The sequence below is a fragment of the Mirounga angustirostris genome, unplaced genomic scaffold, assembly GCF_029215605.1.
Source record: "Mirounga angustirostris isolate CCGP_5_RB_7025 unplaced genomic scaffold, mMirAng1.0.hap1 SCAF_16, whole genome shotgun sequence".
NCBI classification, from domain to species: Eukaryota; Metazoa; Chordata; class Mammalia; order Carnivora; family Phocidae; genus Mirounga; species Mirounga angustirostris.
In genome coordinates, this window is record NW_026991724.1 from 4,559,490 (window position 1) to 4,574,876 (window position 15,387).

Here is a 15,387-nt window from a genome sequence, read left to right on the forward strand (position 1 = left end):
AGATTCGCCTTTCTTGGGGCTGAGTCATTTGAATCAAAGTGGAAGAAGCTCAGTTCAGCCCCTCAGGCCCCCCGACACCCAGAGGGGTGAGCTCAGGAGGGGCAGAGGGCAGAGGCCGGGGTGGGCGGAGCAAGGATGAATGAGGGTGGTCTCTGCAGGCGGTGCTCTCCCCAGTCCCCGCCGTCCACCGTCCACCATGCGCTCGCTCTCCACTTGGAGCAAGTTACCTCACCCCTCTGAGCCTCTGTTTCCACTTGCATAAGATGGGGCCACACAAGACCAGCCTGGGAACCTCTGGTCATCACCACGCACCATGCATGTCAGGCACACAGAGCTGGCGGTGTCCCGCTCCAGACCGCCAGCTCCTCTTCAAAGGCGCCCTCCGTCCGTTCGGGACGGCAAAGGCTGCGGTCCCTCTCCGGCCACTCCGCTCCCATGTCAGGGGCAGCTGCCAAGCAAGGGCTCCGGGGAGGGGCGAGCGTGCAGGGGAGTGCGCGGAGCCACCCGCTCAGCAGCGGCTCCCTACCTTCGTGGGCGGCCGGCCTCAGGGCCTCCTCCAGGCGCAGCCCCCCCGGCGCCGGACCTTCGCTCTCTCCGCCGACCTCCACCACCAGCTCCTCCTTGGCCTCGAAGCTCTCCCTGACAAACAGCTCCATTTTCTGTTGCCTCGCCCCCTCCTCACAAGGCTCTTCCTTCCCTGGCACGTTGGCATCCGCGTTCTCGCTCTCCTCCGGCGCCAGCTCCTCCCCTGAACAGGAGAAGTCCAAGGGTGAGCCAGGAAACGGTCTGGGAGGGCAGGGGGCTCAGGGCGTCTCTCAGGGACACGCAGCGAACTGCTGGGGGCGAGCTCGAGGACGCAGCCAAGGGGTCCGTCAAAGTGCACGCTGAGCACTGAGGAAGGAGCGCTCAGTGTCCATGGGGCGGGGGGGTGGCTCAGCACATCCGTCTAGTAGCACAGGACACGCCTAAAGAGCGTGCAGGGGGCTCTTCGGAGATGTACACGGAAGCACTGGGCCTTATGGGCCTCGACGTCTACCTTGACTTTGAAGTGTCTTGGCAGAACAGGAGTGCGCATGTGTGTGCGTGTGTGTGTGTGTGAGAGAAAATGTTGAACACCATCCAATCTAAGCGGACACAATACAGCTGTTTGTTTTACTATGCTTTAAGCTTTTCTGAAACTTTGAAAAACACTAAAATAAAAAGCTTAAAACAGGAAAAATGCTATAGGAGAATGTCTACTTTATGGAAAATATATTATGCTAATTTAAAACAACAGGCAGAAAGCAATATGGTTATGCCATTGTTCTGTAAAATCCATAAATGTTACATGCATGGGAAAAAGCCAGAAAACGCTCATACTAAATGCTGAGTGGTTCTTGCTGCCATTGTTATTACTGGTGGTTTCTCATTTTCTATGTGTGGTTACATTCACATTTTGTAATTAGGTCAGAAACACTAAATGTCATTTAAAAATACACATGGAGACTCCAGGTCCTCTACTGGGTATAAGATGAGGACGGGGGTTCTTATTAAGGTGGTCTGAGGACTGTCCCGAGGATCCTGTGCCGGGCTTGGACCAACGCAGACCCAGGATTCACTCTGTCCCTAGAAGCCTTTACCAAATGTCGGCCAGCGGCATCGGGTGTGGGCAGGTGCCTCTGAGTTCTGGATTTGGGGTAGTAGACTGGGGAGGCAGCGGGGGGGTCATTTACCCATACCCTGGGAGTAAACAGTCTTGAAACTGGGTGAGAGAGAGCAAGGCAGGGAGACAGCTTCTGAGATCCTGGAAGAGACCAGCTGGGCCGAGAGCATTTCCCAGGCCTCCCTGGTCCTGCCGAGCCAGGACTCGGGCGATCCGAACCTTTCGAGGGTTTGGCGGGTTCCATGCAACTGACCGGACGGTCAGCTCTAGTCGGAGCCAGCCAGAGGGAGCACCGTCTGTGCCAGAGAAGGTGTGCTACTGCCAACCCACGTTCACAGAACTGAGCTGCCGAGGGGTCATTAAAAGAAATGAAGGACTGATCATGTGATCACCTGGAGGAGCCCAGGAGCACCAGGCCAGGTGAGAGAAGCCAGACGCAAAAGGCCCCGTCTAGCGGAGAGCGCCGTGTATATGAAGCATCCAGAAACATGGGTGGTTGTCGGGGGCTGGGGGCGGACAGCGTGGGGGGTCACTGCTCACCCGCACAGGGTTTTATTCTGGGGTGATGACAATGTTTGGAAGTAGACAGAGGCGCTGGTTGCTCCACGCGGTGATCATACCACAGCAAAAGGGCTAATTGCACGTTATGTGAATTTCATGTCAATTAAAAAAGCGGTCCAGGGCCTCCATGTTTTTCCACGGCGATTCTCCAGCACCAGGGCTACAGCAATCTGCCTGGCCCCCAGCATAGGCCACCTTGCCCCCACATGAGCCACCAAGCTCATGCCCCTAGCATCACTTCACGGCCCATGGCCTCCTGTCACCTGCCATGGCAGGGCTGGTTTTCAAAGCCCTTCTTGATGTGATGTCGTCCAACCCAGGAACCTTACTTGATTTCCCAGTTTACGGCTGCATTCCAAACACGGGCATCTGGTTCTCCTCTGCACCTCCCCAGGGAAACTGCGGGCTCCTCAGAGGAGCGGAACCCTGCGCTCTCCCTGTTGGCGTGTGGGACAATGTCTGCGTGCTTGGTCCTCAGGCGAGGAAGGACGTGGGCCTGACGTGTGTGTGCCAAAACCTATTTCCTTATCCCCCCCCACACACACACATGGGCAGAGACAACTTTCTGTGTGCAGACAAATGGTGGGTTTAAAGGAGCAGTAGTAGGAACAGAAAACCTTAATAACCACGTGACTGAGATACGGGAGGAAGGCACAGACCGCGCCCCTGGTCTAGGTGCTTGCTGGTGTTAGTCCCGTCGGTGGCCCTATGAGGGGTCAGCATGAAATCAGTACACCCCCACACTGCCTTGATAGGAATTCACAATATTCCTTTGTGGTAGATGGAATAATGGCCCCACAAAGGTGTCCGCATCCTAATCCCAGAACCTGTCAATATGTGACCTCACGTAGTAAAAGGCACTTTGCAGAAGAGATTAAGGACCCTGAGATGGGGCGATGATCCTAGATTATCCGGGTGGGCTCAGTGGCCCCACATGGATCCTTAAGAGAGGGGGGAGGGGCGTCAGAGCTGGAGAGACATTTGAAGGTCCTGCAGAGGAAGGTGGAGGGGCCACAGGCCCAGGGACGTGGGCCCCTCTAGAAGCTCCCCGGGAGTTTCCAGAAGGAACACAACCCTGCCCATACCTTGATTTTAGCCCCGTGAGACCCACATCAGACTTTTGACCTACAAAACTGTGATGATAAATGTGTTGTTTTAAGCCCCTAAATTTACGGTAATTTGTTAGGATAGTCCTAGAAAACTAATACATCATTTATTTTGGAAAACTGAGGCTATTTGAACAGAACTGCGCTTCCATCCCTGAAAGTGGATTGAAACTGCCGATTAATGCTGGGGCTCTTCCCAACCCTTGGCAGGTGGGTGAGGCCGCATGCGCATGGATCCTCGCATGTGTGAATGAATGGTCAGAAATAAATCCCCGAGATGAAAGACCAAGTTCACCAGCCCAGATTTCTAGTCTAAACGGAGCCCTGGGTGCTGCTCCCATCCCGAGCGCCTACCTTCCTCCCGGCTGGCTTTCTGCCGCCTTCTCTCTTCCGCCCGCCGCTTGATCATCGCTAGGGCCTCGATGCTGTCCTTGATCTTCTTCCGCTCTCGGCTCTCCCACTGCTCTCTCTCCTCTTTCTCAGCTGCAAGCCCGCCCCTGGCCCAGGCCTCCGCACAGGCTCTGTGGATGAGGACAAAGAAACAGAAACTGGGGAGGTTTGAATGTTCACAGGTTAAAAGTAAATTCAAAACAGACGGTCTCACCAAACTCGCTCATTTCCCCCAAACCAAACTGAAGGCACACGGGACATGTGGCCACAAGGATACCGGTTAATACGTGCACACCTCCCCCCTCAATGGTTTGCGGAGCCTTCTCCACGTCATATCAGCCAACAGCACCAGCGATAAAAGGAAAAATAGAGAAGTCGGACTCCATCGAAACTACAAATGTGTAACACAAAGAACACCATAAACAAAGTAAAAAGACAACCCACGGAATGTGGGAAAGTCTCTGCAGACCATACACCTACTGAGGGACGTGTATATAGAATACATAAAGAACTTCCATGACTCATGACTCCAAAGACAACACAATCTAAAAATGGAGGAAGTTTAAAAGAATGAAAGGAGAAACCACAGACTGGGAGAAAGTATTTACAGGAAAGATAACTGATAAATGGTTTATATCCAAAACAAACAATTATGAAGTCTCAAAAAAAAACCCCCAAAAACACACACACACACAATTAAAAAAAAAAAAAAGGCGGGAAATGACCTAGACCCCTCACCAAAGAAGACAGGCAGGTGGCAAAGCAGCTCGGCATGCTCTGACATGGGGGAACTGTGGGTTACAACAGTGAGGTACCACATCATGCCTGTTAGAACGGCTGAAATCCGAAACCCTGCCACCAGACGCTGGCGAGGACGTGGCCACTCCTCCTGCTGGGAACGCAGGCCGTGCAGCCAGCCGGGAAAGAGCCTAGCAGCTACGGAGCTACATGAAATCTTCCCCTTCCCAGCCGGTGTCGTGCTCCCACGTATCTGCTCAATGGAGCTGAAAACAAATGTTCACACAAAAGCCTGCACGTGAATATTCGTAGCAGCACCCTTCACAATGGCCCCAAAGTGGAAACGACCCCAGACTCCCATCAACTGACAGCTAAACAAAACTTGGGGTTTCCAAATGGAATACTCTTTTGGGACGTTATTTTGGAATGAGTTACTGATACACACAACGATGTGCGCGAACCTTGAAACTATCACGCTGAGTGAAAGAAGCCAATCACACAAGACCACATATTGTAGGATTCCATTGATAAGAAGCATCCAGAACAGAAACAAACCATAGAGATAGGGGCTGGCAGAGGGGGGAATGAGGAATATCAGCTAATGGGTAAGGGTTACTCTTTTGGGGCAATAAAAATATTTTAGAATTGATGTGGTGGTGGTTGCACAACTCTGTGAATATTCTAGAAACCACTGAGTTGCACACTTTAAGAGGGAACACTGTCCTAGGGGCTGGGGATACAGCAGGTAACGTAAGAGATGACAAAACTCGCTCTGTACGAGCTGCCTTTTTAGGGGGACAGGCAGACCCTAAAGAAGGAAACAACTATGTCAGAGGCTGATGTGTCCAAAGAAAAGAAATCCGGTTAAAAAGACACCAGGTGGAAAAGGTGCTCCTGAGTTAAGGGGTGGGTCAGGGAGGGCTCTGAGGTGACAGGTGAGCGGACACCTGCAAACACCTGTGAGGAGCTCCCCAGGCAGGGAGAACAGCGAGTGGCTGATGCGGGACAGCTAGGGATGGGAGGAACGAGAACTCAAAGCCAGGTGAGCCCGACCCCTGAAAGAGAGCAGCAGCGCCACGCAAGGGGGCCGGCTCCTAGCCCTGTTCCCACGTTCCTGCGGCTCAGCGCCGCCCCCGGATGAGGCTCAGAATCCTTGGCTGCAGCCCCTCCCACTGGCTCACTCCTGATCCCCGTACCTCTCAGATCCCACCCGTTACTCACAAGCACCCTGTGGTCATACTGTCCCCACTTTCCAGGTGAGGAACGTGAGGCTGGGGAGGTTAGCGAGTCCATCCGAGGGAACAGAACTCAGGGCTGCAGGGCTGGCCTTCAAAGTCATCGCCTAGGCTCTGCTTGGTGTCCCCCCCTCACCCCCAGGGCTGGGTGCACCTCCCCCCACCCCAACTTCCTAGAAGCAGGTGGTCTTGTTTCCTCACCCGGTTGGAGTAGAGGCTCTCACTTCTCTTTGAAATATTTGTTAGTTTGATTTAACTTTCTGAATGCAGAAGCATATTACCAGCTACACTGCTTCTTAAATGCCGTGTGCTTTAAAGTTTACATTGCACTTCCCTTCAAGCAGCCCATTTACTGAGGTTTTATTCTAAGGTAGAAGGAACGGCGACCTAAATTAAAATACAGATAGAAATGTAGTGGCAATATGCAAGGCAGTCCCGGGTTCAATATTCTTAATAGAAAGAAGAGCTCCTACGAACCCATCACAAAAGGAAACTGGAAGGAAGTTCTAAATGGGGTCCTCACAGAGGAAGAGATCCACCTGCCCAACAAACATGGTAAGAGCCCCTGACCCCATCAGTTACCCCCAAAATAAGATGAGATACAATCTTCACTCATCAATTCACCTGGCAAAGATTTCTTTTACATGGCTATGTCTGGTGAAGTCATGAACCGTCACAAACTTTCTAGAAAACAATCAGAAAATATTTACAAGCACCTTTAAAAAGGCTCAAACCGCAGTCTTTAATCCAATAATACAACACTTAGAAGTCCACCCTAAGGAAATCAGCAGTGAGATCAGAAACTTCTGTGCAAGGATAGTTATCAGACGATTATGAAAAAAAAATCTATGACTAAGTGCTCAAAAATAGGGAATTTCTTATAAACAATGATGTAACCATGAAACTTGTTTCCTAAGAACATTTAATGATGTGTGAAAATGCTCACAAGTCAGAAATGTGTACAAGTTTACTATTAAGCATGCTCAACAATGACACGTGAAAATGTGATCCAAAGGCTTCTTTCCTCCTTACCTGTCCTTTGGGAAAACTGGTCTGTCATCCAGGTACGTTAAATGTTTTAGTCGAACGGTGACCGTCTTTCGATAATGAGCAATGTGCCTGATAACAGGGTTTCCCATCAAATTCAGTACGCGCTGGAAGCATACAGGCAGAACCAGACTGGTTAATAAAACATGGGTGTGATTCAAATAGTTTACATGTGCTGTGCTCTGGGAGTCCATAAAAAAGACACCTGTGACGACTTATCAGGGAAGCCAGAAGGTTCTGGCTCTTCACCTCCTGATGACTTATCAGGGAAGCCAGAAGGTTTTCCTTGCTTTCGTGCCATCAGACCTGTCCTGATAATGGAGCAGCCCTTTCTTGTACTTGAACTCCAGACCTGAAATCTCACCGTCCTTCCAGAACAATCTCAGAAAACACACCCGAAGTCCTGTCCAACTCAGCAAGGACATTATTTTGCTCACTCAAGCTCTTTTGCTGACATTAACCTCATTTTAATTGATTGTTTTCTCTCCTTCCCGGCCAGGACCCATTTTAAGAAAGCGTACACAGCCCCCGGGGAGACAGGAAGCAGGGATGGGGAAAGGATGGAAGGCGCCCACTCGCCAGGCTCATGCATCTGCTGGATGTCGTTGGGACCCTTGTAGCATCCCCTGTCCTTAAACCCTGCCTCCTCCTTTCCCGCCTGTGACGCTCAGAAGTGGGCAGCCAAGGCGACATGTGGGAGACACATTTAAGACTAGTTTGCCTGAACTCATAAAAGAGTTTTGTGTCTAAAGTGGTCTGGAGAAAACAAATACACTGCAAACTAGTTTAGTTTAGCATTCCCCAAACTTCATTCTGGTGGTATTTTCCCTGCAGGGCTAGGGGAGTGGGGTGGGGGTGCACTATACACCCCAGGGCAGGCACTAAAAGACCAAAGGGCTGCATTGTGGGTGGAGGATTTAACAGCAATCACAAAACAGGGCGCCTGGGTGGCTCACTTGGTTAAGCGTCCAACTCCTGATTTTGGCTCAGGTGGTGATCTCAGCGTCATGGGATCAAGTCCCATATTGGGCTCCGTGCTCAGCGGGGAGTCTGCTGGGGATTCTCTCTCTCTCCCTCCGTCTAACCCTCCCCCTATTCTCTCTCTCTCAAATAAATAAATCTTCAAAAAAAAAAAAATGCAATCACCCAGGCACCTGGGTGGCTCAGTTGGTTAAGCGTCTGCCTTCGGCTCAGGTCATGATCCTGGAGTCCCAGGGTCGAGTCCTGCCTCGGGCTCCCTGCTCAGCAGGGAGTCTGCTTCTCCTTCTAACCCTCTCCCCTCTCATGCTGTCTCTCACTCTCTCTCAAATAAGTAAAATCTTAAAAAAAAAAAAAAAAAAAGCAATCACAAAACAACTGTAAGGCAGACTGCTTTTGTCTTGGACTGAACTGTGTCCCCCTTCCCCAAATTCATATGTTTGATTTCTAACCCCAGCACCTCAGAATGTGGCTGCATTTGGAGACGGGGCCTTTAAAGAGGTGATTCAGATTACGTGCAGTCATCAGGATGGGCCCTGGTCCAGCCTGACTGGTGTCCTTAGAACACAGACACGCAGAGGAGACAATGAGAGGACACGGGACATGGGGAGAGGCTAGCCATCTGCAGGCCACAGAGAGGCGCCTCGGGAGAAACCAATCCCTGCCCCACCCCCGACACTGTGATCCTGAGCCAGTTCTACCCTCTAGAATCATGAGAAAATAAATTTCTGTTGTTTAAGCCATCCAGTCTGTGGTACTTCATTACGGCAGTTAAGAGAAAAGAAAATAAAAAAGTATTGTATGATACAGCTTTATCTTATCGCCGTACGCTGGTAATTCTAAACTAGTCCTTGTTCCCAGTCTATTCAGAACAGTATTCCCGAACTATGGTTTGCTTACTATTTTTCTTAAAATAGACTCACTTTTCCCTTACACATCCATACCCTAAGCAGTAAACAGTGAACTCGGGGTTTTGGGGTGCTATTTTGAATATGTTCCCCAGAGCACATGACAACACATGCACACAAGAAAGCAAGGAAGCCATCAAGGGCTACCGCAGTTGAGTCAAAGGGACACAGGAAGGGGTGGCCCGGAGGGGTTGGCACAGGCCGGAAGATGGGACCATCTGAATATCCAAAATTAAAATGACAGCAAGGGTTAAATCATATCAAATACTGCATACATACACCCACGAGTTCGTAATGACACAATGGAAGGAAAAACCGTCCCTTGTCACCATTAGCGTTTGCTAGGTTCTCGGCTCCTTTCTCTGAAAATCCAGGAATAAAAAAGAAAGAGCCAAACCATCATCATGGCTCTTGCTGTGTGAACTATATATTGGGGAACCACTAGGTGACGAGGGCGTTCCTCGTGGGAGAAGCGCTCCAGCTAATGAATGAGGCAGGAGCAGGAGGGCAGGACAGTGGCCACCGTGTGGCTCCTGAAGGAATGACTTATGAGGCAACTGCTCCAGGACTGGAGGGAGGGATGGGGCTCTGTCCTGGCTGCAGCAGGCGGACGACCCCGGGGCCCCATCACGCTGTCTTCAAGTCACAAACGAGGGAGGCAAGCAGACATCACAGGCCCTGCGACGAGACGCAGCAGCACCCCTCCCAGGAGAACACTGAACCTGGACGGGAGCAAGCCTCCACCTCCCCCGGCATCGTGCAAGAAACATGGGTCCAGCAGAACAGGTTACAGGACGCCTCGAGGATGCAGTCAACCAAATCCAACATGTAGCAGAGTCAGGGGAGGGGGGAACCATCAGGGGAAGAAGTGCTTATCTGCCTGAGGTCTGTGGGTGAAATGACACGGTGTCTGGCATTAAGGTACTCCAGCTAAAGACCCCAAGAGGACAGGCGGGATGAAGGACGAAGGCCGGAGGGAAGGAGGGGAGGGGGTGTGTGTGGGGGCGGGGGGCGGGGGAAGAGAAATTCATTCTCTAAAGAAGGCAGGTTTTACCAAATCAGGCATGCTCTCCAGGACGCTCAGGATTTCCGGATCACTCAGCTTATTGTGGGAAAGGTCAAGGACGCAAAGTTTCAAACACTCCTTAAGATGCTGAATGTCTTGCACGGTCTCTAAGTGATTGTGGGCCATCTGGAGCGTGTTCAGGACCGGCAGGCAGGCTGCAAGGTGGAGGTCAGCAGAAGTAAGTAACAAGGGTCTGAACACCTTTTAGGACCTCCCCTAGGGGAAAATGGTGGGCATAATGGCATCAAGACCCCTCGTGGGGCATCTTACAGAGGTTTTCAATGGTCTGGATGTAATTGTTGCTCAGGTTAAGAGCATCCAGTTTCTGCAGAGGTTCTAAGTTCTCGATTTTATGGAGCAAGTTCACTTGCAAGAAGAGACAGCGCAGTTCGGTTTGGGCCTCCAGGTTCTCGATCTTCTGTATTCCATTGCACTCCAGCCAGAGACAGCGCAGCCCCGTGTACTCTTCCAAGTTCTCGATGCGAGCAAAACCTGGGGAGAAGGGGGGCACCTGGGTGGCTCAGTCGTTGGGCGTCTGCCTTCGGCTCAGGTCATGATCCCAGCGTCCTGGGATCGAGCCCCACATCGGGCTCCCTGCTCAGTGTGAAGCCTGCTTCTCCCTCTCCCGCTCCCCCTGCTTGTGTTCCCTCTCTCGCTGTGTCTCTCTCTCTCAAATAAATAAATAAAAATCTTCAAAAAAAAAAAATACCTAGGGAGAAGGAAGGGGACATCGGATAAGCTCTTCCACACACATGAGGCTCGGGGTCACCCCTGCTGTTGACTACCTGCCGGCCAGCCACACCTCCTTCCTCTATCGACCCACTGCCACTTTTCTTTGATGAGCATTCCTCTGCTGACACTACCCCGCCCCCGACAAGGCTCCCCGGGCAGCCAAGCAGAGTCAGAGCAATCCACTCTGCACCGGTCACACTTAGTCAAGCGGGGCCAACTGTGATGAACCCTGGGAGGTTTTGCTGGCTTCACTGGAGAGAGGGAGTCTCTCTGCTGGAATGCCAGCCCTGTAGGGTGGAGCCTAGAGCTGCAGCGGCCACCTGCCCTTCATGGCTGGGAGTGGGTGGAGGTGAGGGGTGACCTGCCTCAAATGAACCAAAGGAAAGCAGGGCCAAGCCAAGGGAAGAGGCAGCCCAGTGAAGCAATGCCATGAGCATGGGGGTCTGGCTAAGCCTGAAGCGAGGGCAAACTGTGGTTTTTTTTGTTTTTTGTTTTAAGGTTTTATTTGAATGAGAAAGAGAGAGAGAGAGAACACAAGCGGGGGGGGGGGGTGGCAGAAGGAGAGGGAGAAGCAGGATCCCTGCTGAGCAGGGAGCCCGACCTGGGGGAGCCCGACCTGGGGCTCGATTCTAGGACCCCGGGGTCACAACAGACTTGAGCCGAAGGCAGACACTTAACTGCTGAGCCATCCAGGTGCCCTCAAACTGTGGGTTTTGTTCTATTTTTCAGTTTTAGGAGCCAAATTTAAGGTTAGGAAAACAAACGCTCTTTACTTTGGTAACTCATCATCAGTCTGTAATTCATGGTTCATCTGCTATTACCAAAGCCTTTGAAAAGTTATTTATTTTGTTACCTGAAAAAATTTTGATTAAAAAGTTACAGTATCCCTCTTGAGCCGGGATGACCCAGCTAAGCCATTCCTTGGGTCCCAGGCCTCAGAAACAGTACCAGATAATGAATTTGTTTTAGGTTGCTAGGTTTGGGGGCGATTTGGTCCGGTCTCCAGCAGGAGATTATATGGGCACATCTCCCTCCTAGCTCTTCTACCTTCTGATTCTCTCCACTAAGTCTGACTCGTGGGGTCCTCTTCTTCCCAACTCTTAAATATCAGGTCCCCTGGGATCCGCCCTGCTATGTCGTCCCAGGCACCACGACACTTCCCCGTTGGGTGCAGAATTTTGGAGGGGGCGACGTGGAGGCGAAGAGACCAGTTAGGAGTCCTTGCATTTCCTTAAGGTATGTGTGTTGCTGGTGCTCTTCGTGGGCCTCTGTGGCACAGCATGGCTCACAGTGGCTGCCCCAGCCCCCAGGACACCCACGACATCTTGACCATATGCGTCTCTGCATCTTCAGCACTATGCACAGAAGACATTTACTGACTAAATAAGGAACACACAGAGGACCTATGAAGCAGGTCAGCCACCCTGAACCCCGAGGAAGTGGAAGCTGTCCCTCCTCTTTGTCATTCCTGGAACTACCCGGGTCTACGAACCCCAGCTGAGATTTACATGTGACCCTGCACGCCAAAGCCCTGGCCCCCAAGGATGCCACTGTTCATGCTTCTCCAATCTGGGAGGCACCGACCACCCTCCTCTTTCAAGACATGTTCTGTCCAAGCAAAGTGTTCGCCGCTAGATTGCTGGCTTGAAAAATTTATAAGTCCTTCAGAAAATATAAATAAAGGATATCAACATGTTTCCTTGGTATCCGTATAGTCAGTGGCCCCCTTTATAAGCCCAGTCAGGGAAGACATGTCAAGGAAATATTATTGCTTTTCTACAAATCTTTACTAAACTCCAAAATTTCTCCTTAAATGTACTTTGAGAACTCCAGAGGATCCCAGCAAGAAATTTCTTACACTGCTAGAGGCTTCCCCCTGACGTGAGATACCTCTACCAGGTCCTTACCTTTAAAGTGTAAATACAGTGTGTCATTCAATGCTGGGGTAATATAAAGCTTGTGTTGCTTGCAGAGTTTTTGCAGAAAACTTTTAGTCATTCTGTTATGTGAACAAGAAATTTGTTGCAATTTGTCAGTTGTGAAATACATTCCAAAAATTCTTTGCCACAACCATTTCTTCCTCAAATTTCAAAATATCATACATGACTGATAACTTTTCATTTTTTGCCTGATAAACTATTTTAAGTTCTTTTTTTGTATACCTTTCAGGGCCTCATCCAATACCATTACTTTCAGCATTCTTAAAAATTGCAATGTATGTTCTAACAAAAATTCTTTTAATAGTGTCATCAAGAACTACTGATGTTTCTCTCTCCAGGCCTGGCATTAAAGTTTAATACGTTGTGGTTACTTGCACCATAGAAGCAGCGCCGTTCTGACTCTGTTGCTAATTCTCAGACACTGGGCCAACTATTTAACCTCTGTGAGCCTCAATCGCCTGATCTATACAAACGGGCAATCCCACCATCTACCTTCCTTAGTAGATATGTACTATAATTGGCAGCGGTGTGCCCACATACCTGGGGCCACGATCTTCCTTGTCATCTCTCTGGTGTGTGAAGTGACTGTCCGACCTGCTATCACCGCTCTGCTTCTGCTCACTTGGGTGGGATGTGACAGAAGGACCCACACATGTTTCCTTCGGATCATTAATTTCTATAAAAGAAGAGATTGGTTCTACAGAGATCAAGAGATCTATAAAAAGTTTGCCCAATTTCAACTTGATTAATAAGTGTCTGGTTTTAGTATGGAACATGAGTACTCTTGAAGTGCACGACAATTTGTAAAGCATTGATAAGGACCATGGAAAGTTCACGTCTAGGCGGGTCCTCTATAAAAGCTTTGGTACAGGTGCACAAGGACACGTGTACAAAGATATTCATTACGGCATTACTTTATACAGCCAAAGACTGTCAACAATGCAAATGTCCACCCATTGTGGCTGGTTAGGTAAAACAATGGATTAGTAGTCTGCCTTGGAGAAGAATGCACTGGAGCTACATCAGTAAATATGGATCATTCTCAGAAACGTGTATGAGACGATAAAGCAAGTTTCATAATAAGCACAGGATATCACTTATGTAAGTTAAAAACATACAAACCAGGGCGCCTGGGTGGCTCAGTTGGTTAAGCAACTGCCTTTGGCTCAGGTCATGATTCTGGAGTCCCGGAATCGAGTCCCACATCGGGCTCCCTGCTCAGCAGGGAGTCTCCTTCTTCCTCTGACCCTCCCCCCTCTCATGCTCTCTCTCCCATTCTCTCTCTCAGATAAATAAAATCTTAAAAACAAACAAACAAACAAACAAAACCATACAAACCAATGCTATGTATTGTTTAAGGACAAAATTCTAGACAAGGGACGGGGAGAAGGGAATGGGACTGAGAATTGCAGGGAGGAGGGCAAGAGGAGCATCAACTTTATCTGAAATGTCTTATTTCTTTAATTAAAAAAAAGACTAAAGTAAAAATGATAAAATGTTCATCACTTTCAATTCTTAGTGATGATACAAGGGTGTTTGTTATAATGCTCCCTCTTCTTTTTTTAAAAAGTGCCCAAAATAAAAACCACAGGAAAAGAAACAAAAGTGGTGAAAATGTCTTTGGTAAAAAGAGAATGAGCACATTCAAAGTCACTTAATTTTTTCAAAGGTCAATCAAAACTGGCCAGTTCAGACGCACTTCATCTTTAAGAGCGGCTGGCTGTTGCGCTCTGTGTCCCTGCGTCTATCGACTAAATGCTCTGTGTGTGGGACTGTGTCTTTCACTCTCCCCCTTCCCACTGCACACAATGCCCAGCCACAAGAGGCACCAGGTAAGTGTCTGCGGAATAAATAAAGGAGAGGTGCTCAACATACACAATGATTATCTGAATAACAAGAGCTAGTGTTGATTAATGGCCCACTGCAACCCAGAAACCTAATTATAATTATCCCTGCCTACAGACGAGTAGACGGCCCCCAAAGAGAGGTTAAGCTCTGGGCTGACAGCCATAACCTGGCGAGTTGCAGAGCTGCAATCTGTACCCAGAGTCCGTGCCTGTCTCTTTCCAGAGAGCTGCACGGCTTCCCTACGGCTCTTCACACGGGATGCGCCTGGACAGTCAGTCACTGCTCCATGTTTGTTGACCGGGTTCAAAAAATGAAACACAAATCGAGTAGTTTATCTAGTCGTTAAGAGATCCCCCTTAGGGCCTCAAGCAAAGGGGGAGCAGAGGCTGAAGTCTGTCTGAGAAACCGGTGGGGAGTCACCCACTGGCCCCAGAAGCACCAGCTCCTCATTCACCCTCTACCGTGGGTCAGGCGCTGGACTGGACACTGTGAATTCAGTCAGGACGTCCTGCCCGGAGAGCCTTTGATCTCATATAGTGATAGCAACGAAGGGATACATTTAAAACATGTAACAGGTGGGCGATGGGGAGAAGGGTGTGCTGGGTAAGGGCTTGCGCTCCGGGGTCCGACTGACCCGCAGGTCTGTTCTGTCATGGACTGCACGAGGGTGATCTCTTCGCAGCAGGTTCCGTAACCTCTAGAAGTCTCAGTTTCTTCATCTGCATGAAATGGGGGGAGGCGTGCCTACCGCAGCGGGCGGGAGCACGGCTCAAACGAGGTGAGCGCGGGGCACGCATCCTTTCAAAGGTGTGTGCCGCTCCCGTTATTATCACTGTTGTTATCGCTGGCAGGGAAGGTTAGGGGTGGTGCTGGGCGCAGCCCGCCGCCCCCCTCGGCTCCCTGGGGGCGGCGGTCTGCACCTTCCTTGCGGCCCCGCGGGCCCGCGTCCCCGTGGGCGCCCGCCGACTCCTCCACGCCCGGCTCCTGCGCGCAGCCCTGCTCCGCCGCCCCGTCCACCACGGGCTCCGAGGCCTCGGGGTGCATGCTTATTCCGGATACACCGAACACCCCGTTCCGCGGGGTCGCTAACCCGCCGACCACCTGCGCCGGAGTCGTTGGCAGCCTAACGCTCGCCTGGTCGCCACAGCAACCGCCGCGCACGCGCACTCGGGTGGGCCGGCACGTCAGGACGCCGG

At 50.6% G+C, this 15,387-nt stretch overlaps 1 protein-coding gene across 1 annotated transcript in view; it reads right to left on the reverse strand.

Annotated features, from left to right (window-relative positions):
* The window catches only part of DNAAF1 (dynein axonemal assembly factor 1), a 20,379-nt gene extending 5,049 nt beyond the window's left edge, over positions 1-15,330 (reverse strand). Inside the window, exons 1-8 of the mRNA XM_054511236.2 lie at positions 15,112-15,330; positions 12,884-13,019; positions 12,311-12,402; positions 9,942-10,163; positions 9,660-9,826; positions 6,705-6,826; positions 3,664-3,830; positions 527-748 (exon numbers count right to left, since the gene is read on the reverse strand). Of these exons, the coding sequence (XP_054367211.1) occupies positions 527-748; positions 3,664-3,830; positions 6,705-6,826; positions 9,660-9,826; positions 9,942-10,163; positions 12,311-12,402; positions 12,884-13,019; positions 15,112-15,235 (1,252 nt within the window). The 5' untranslated portion in view covers positions 15,236-15,330. The remainder of the gene's footprint in view (positions 1-526; positions 749-3,663; positions 3,831-6,704; positions 6,827-9,659; positions 9,827-9,941; positions 10,164-12,310; positions 12,403-12,883; positions 13,020-15,111) is intronic.
* Positions 15,331-15,387: the final 57 nt, after the last annotated feature.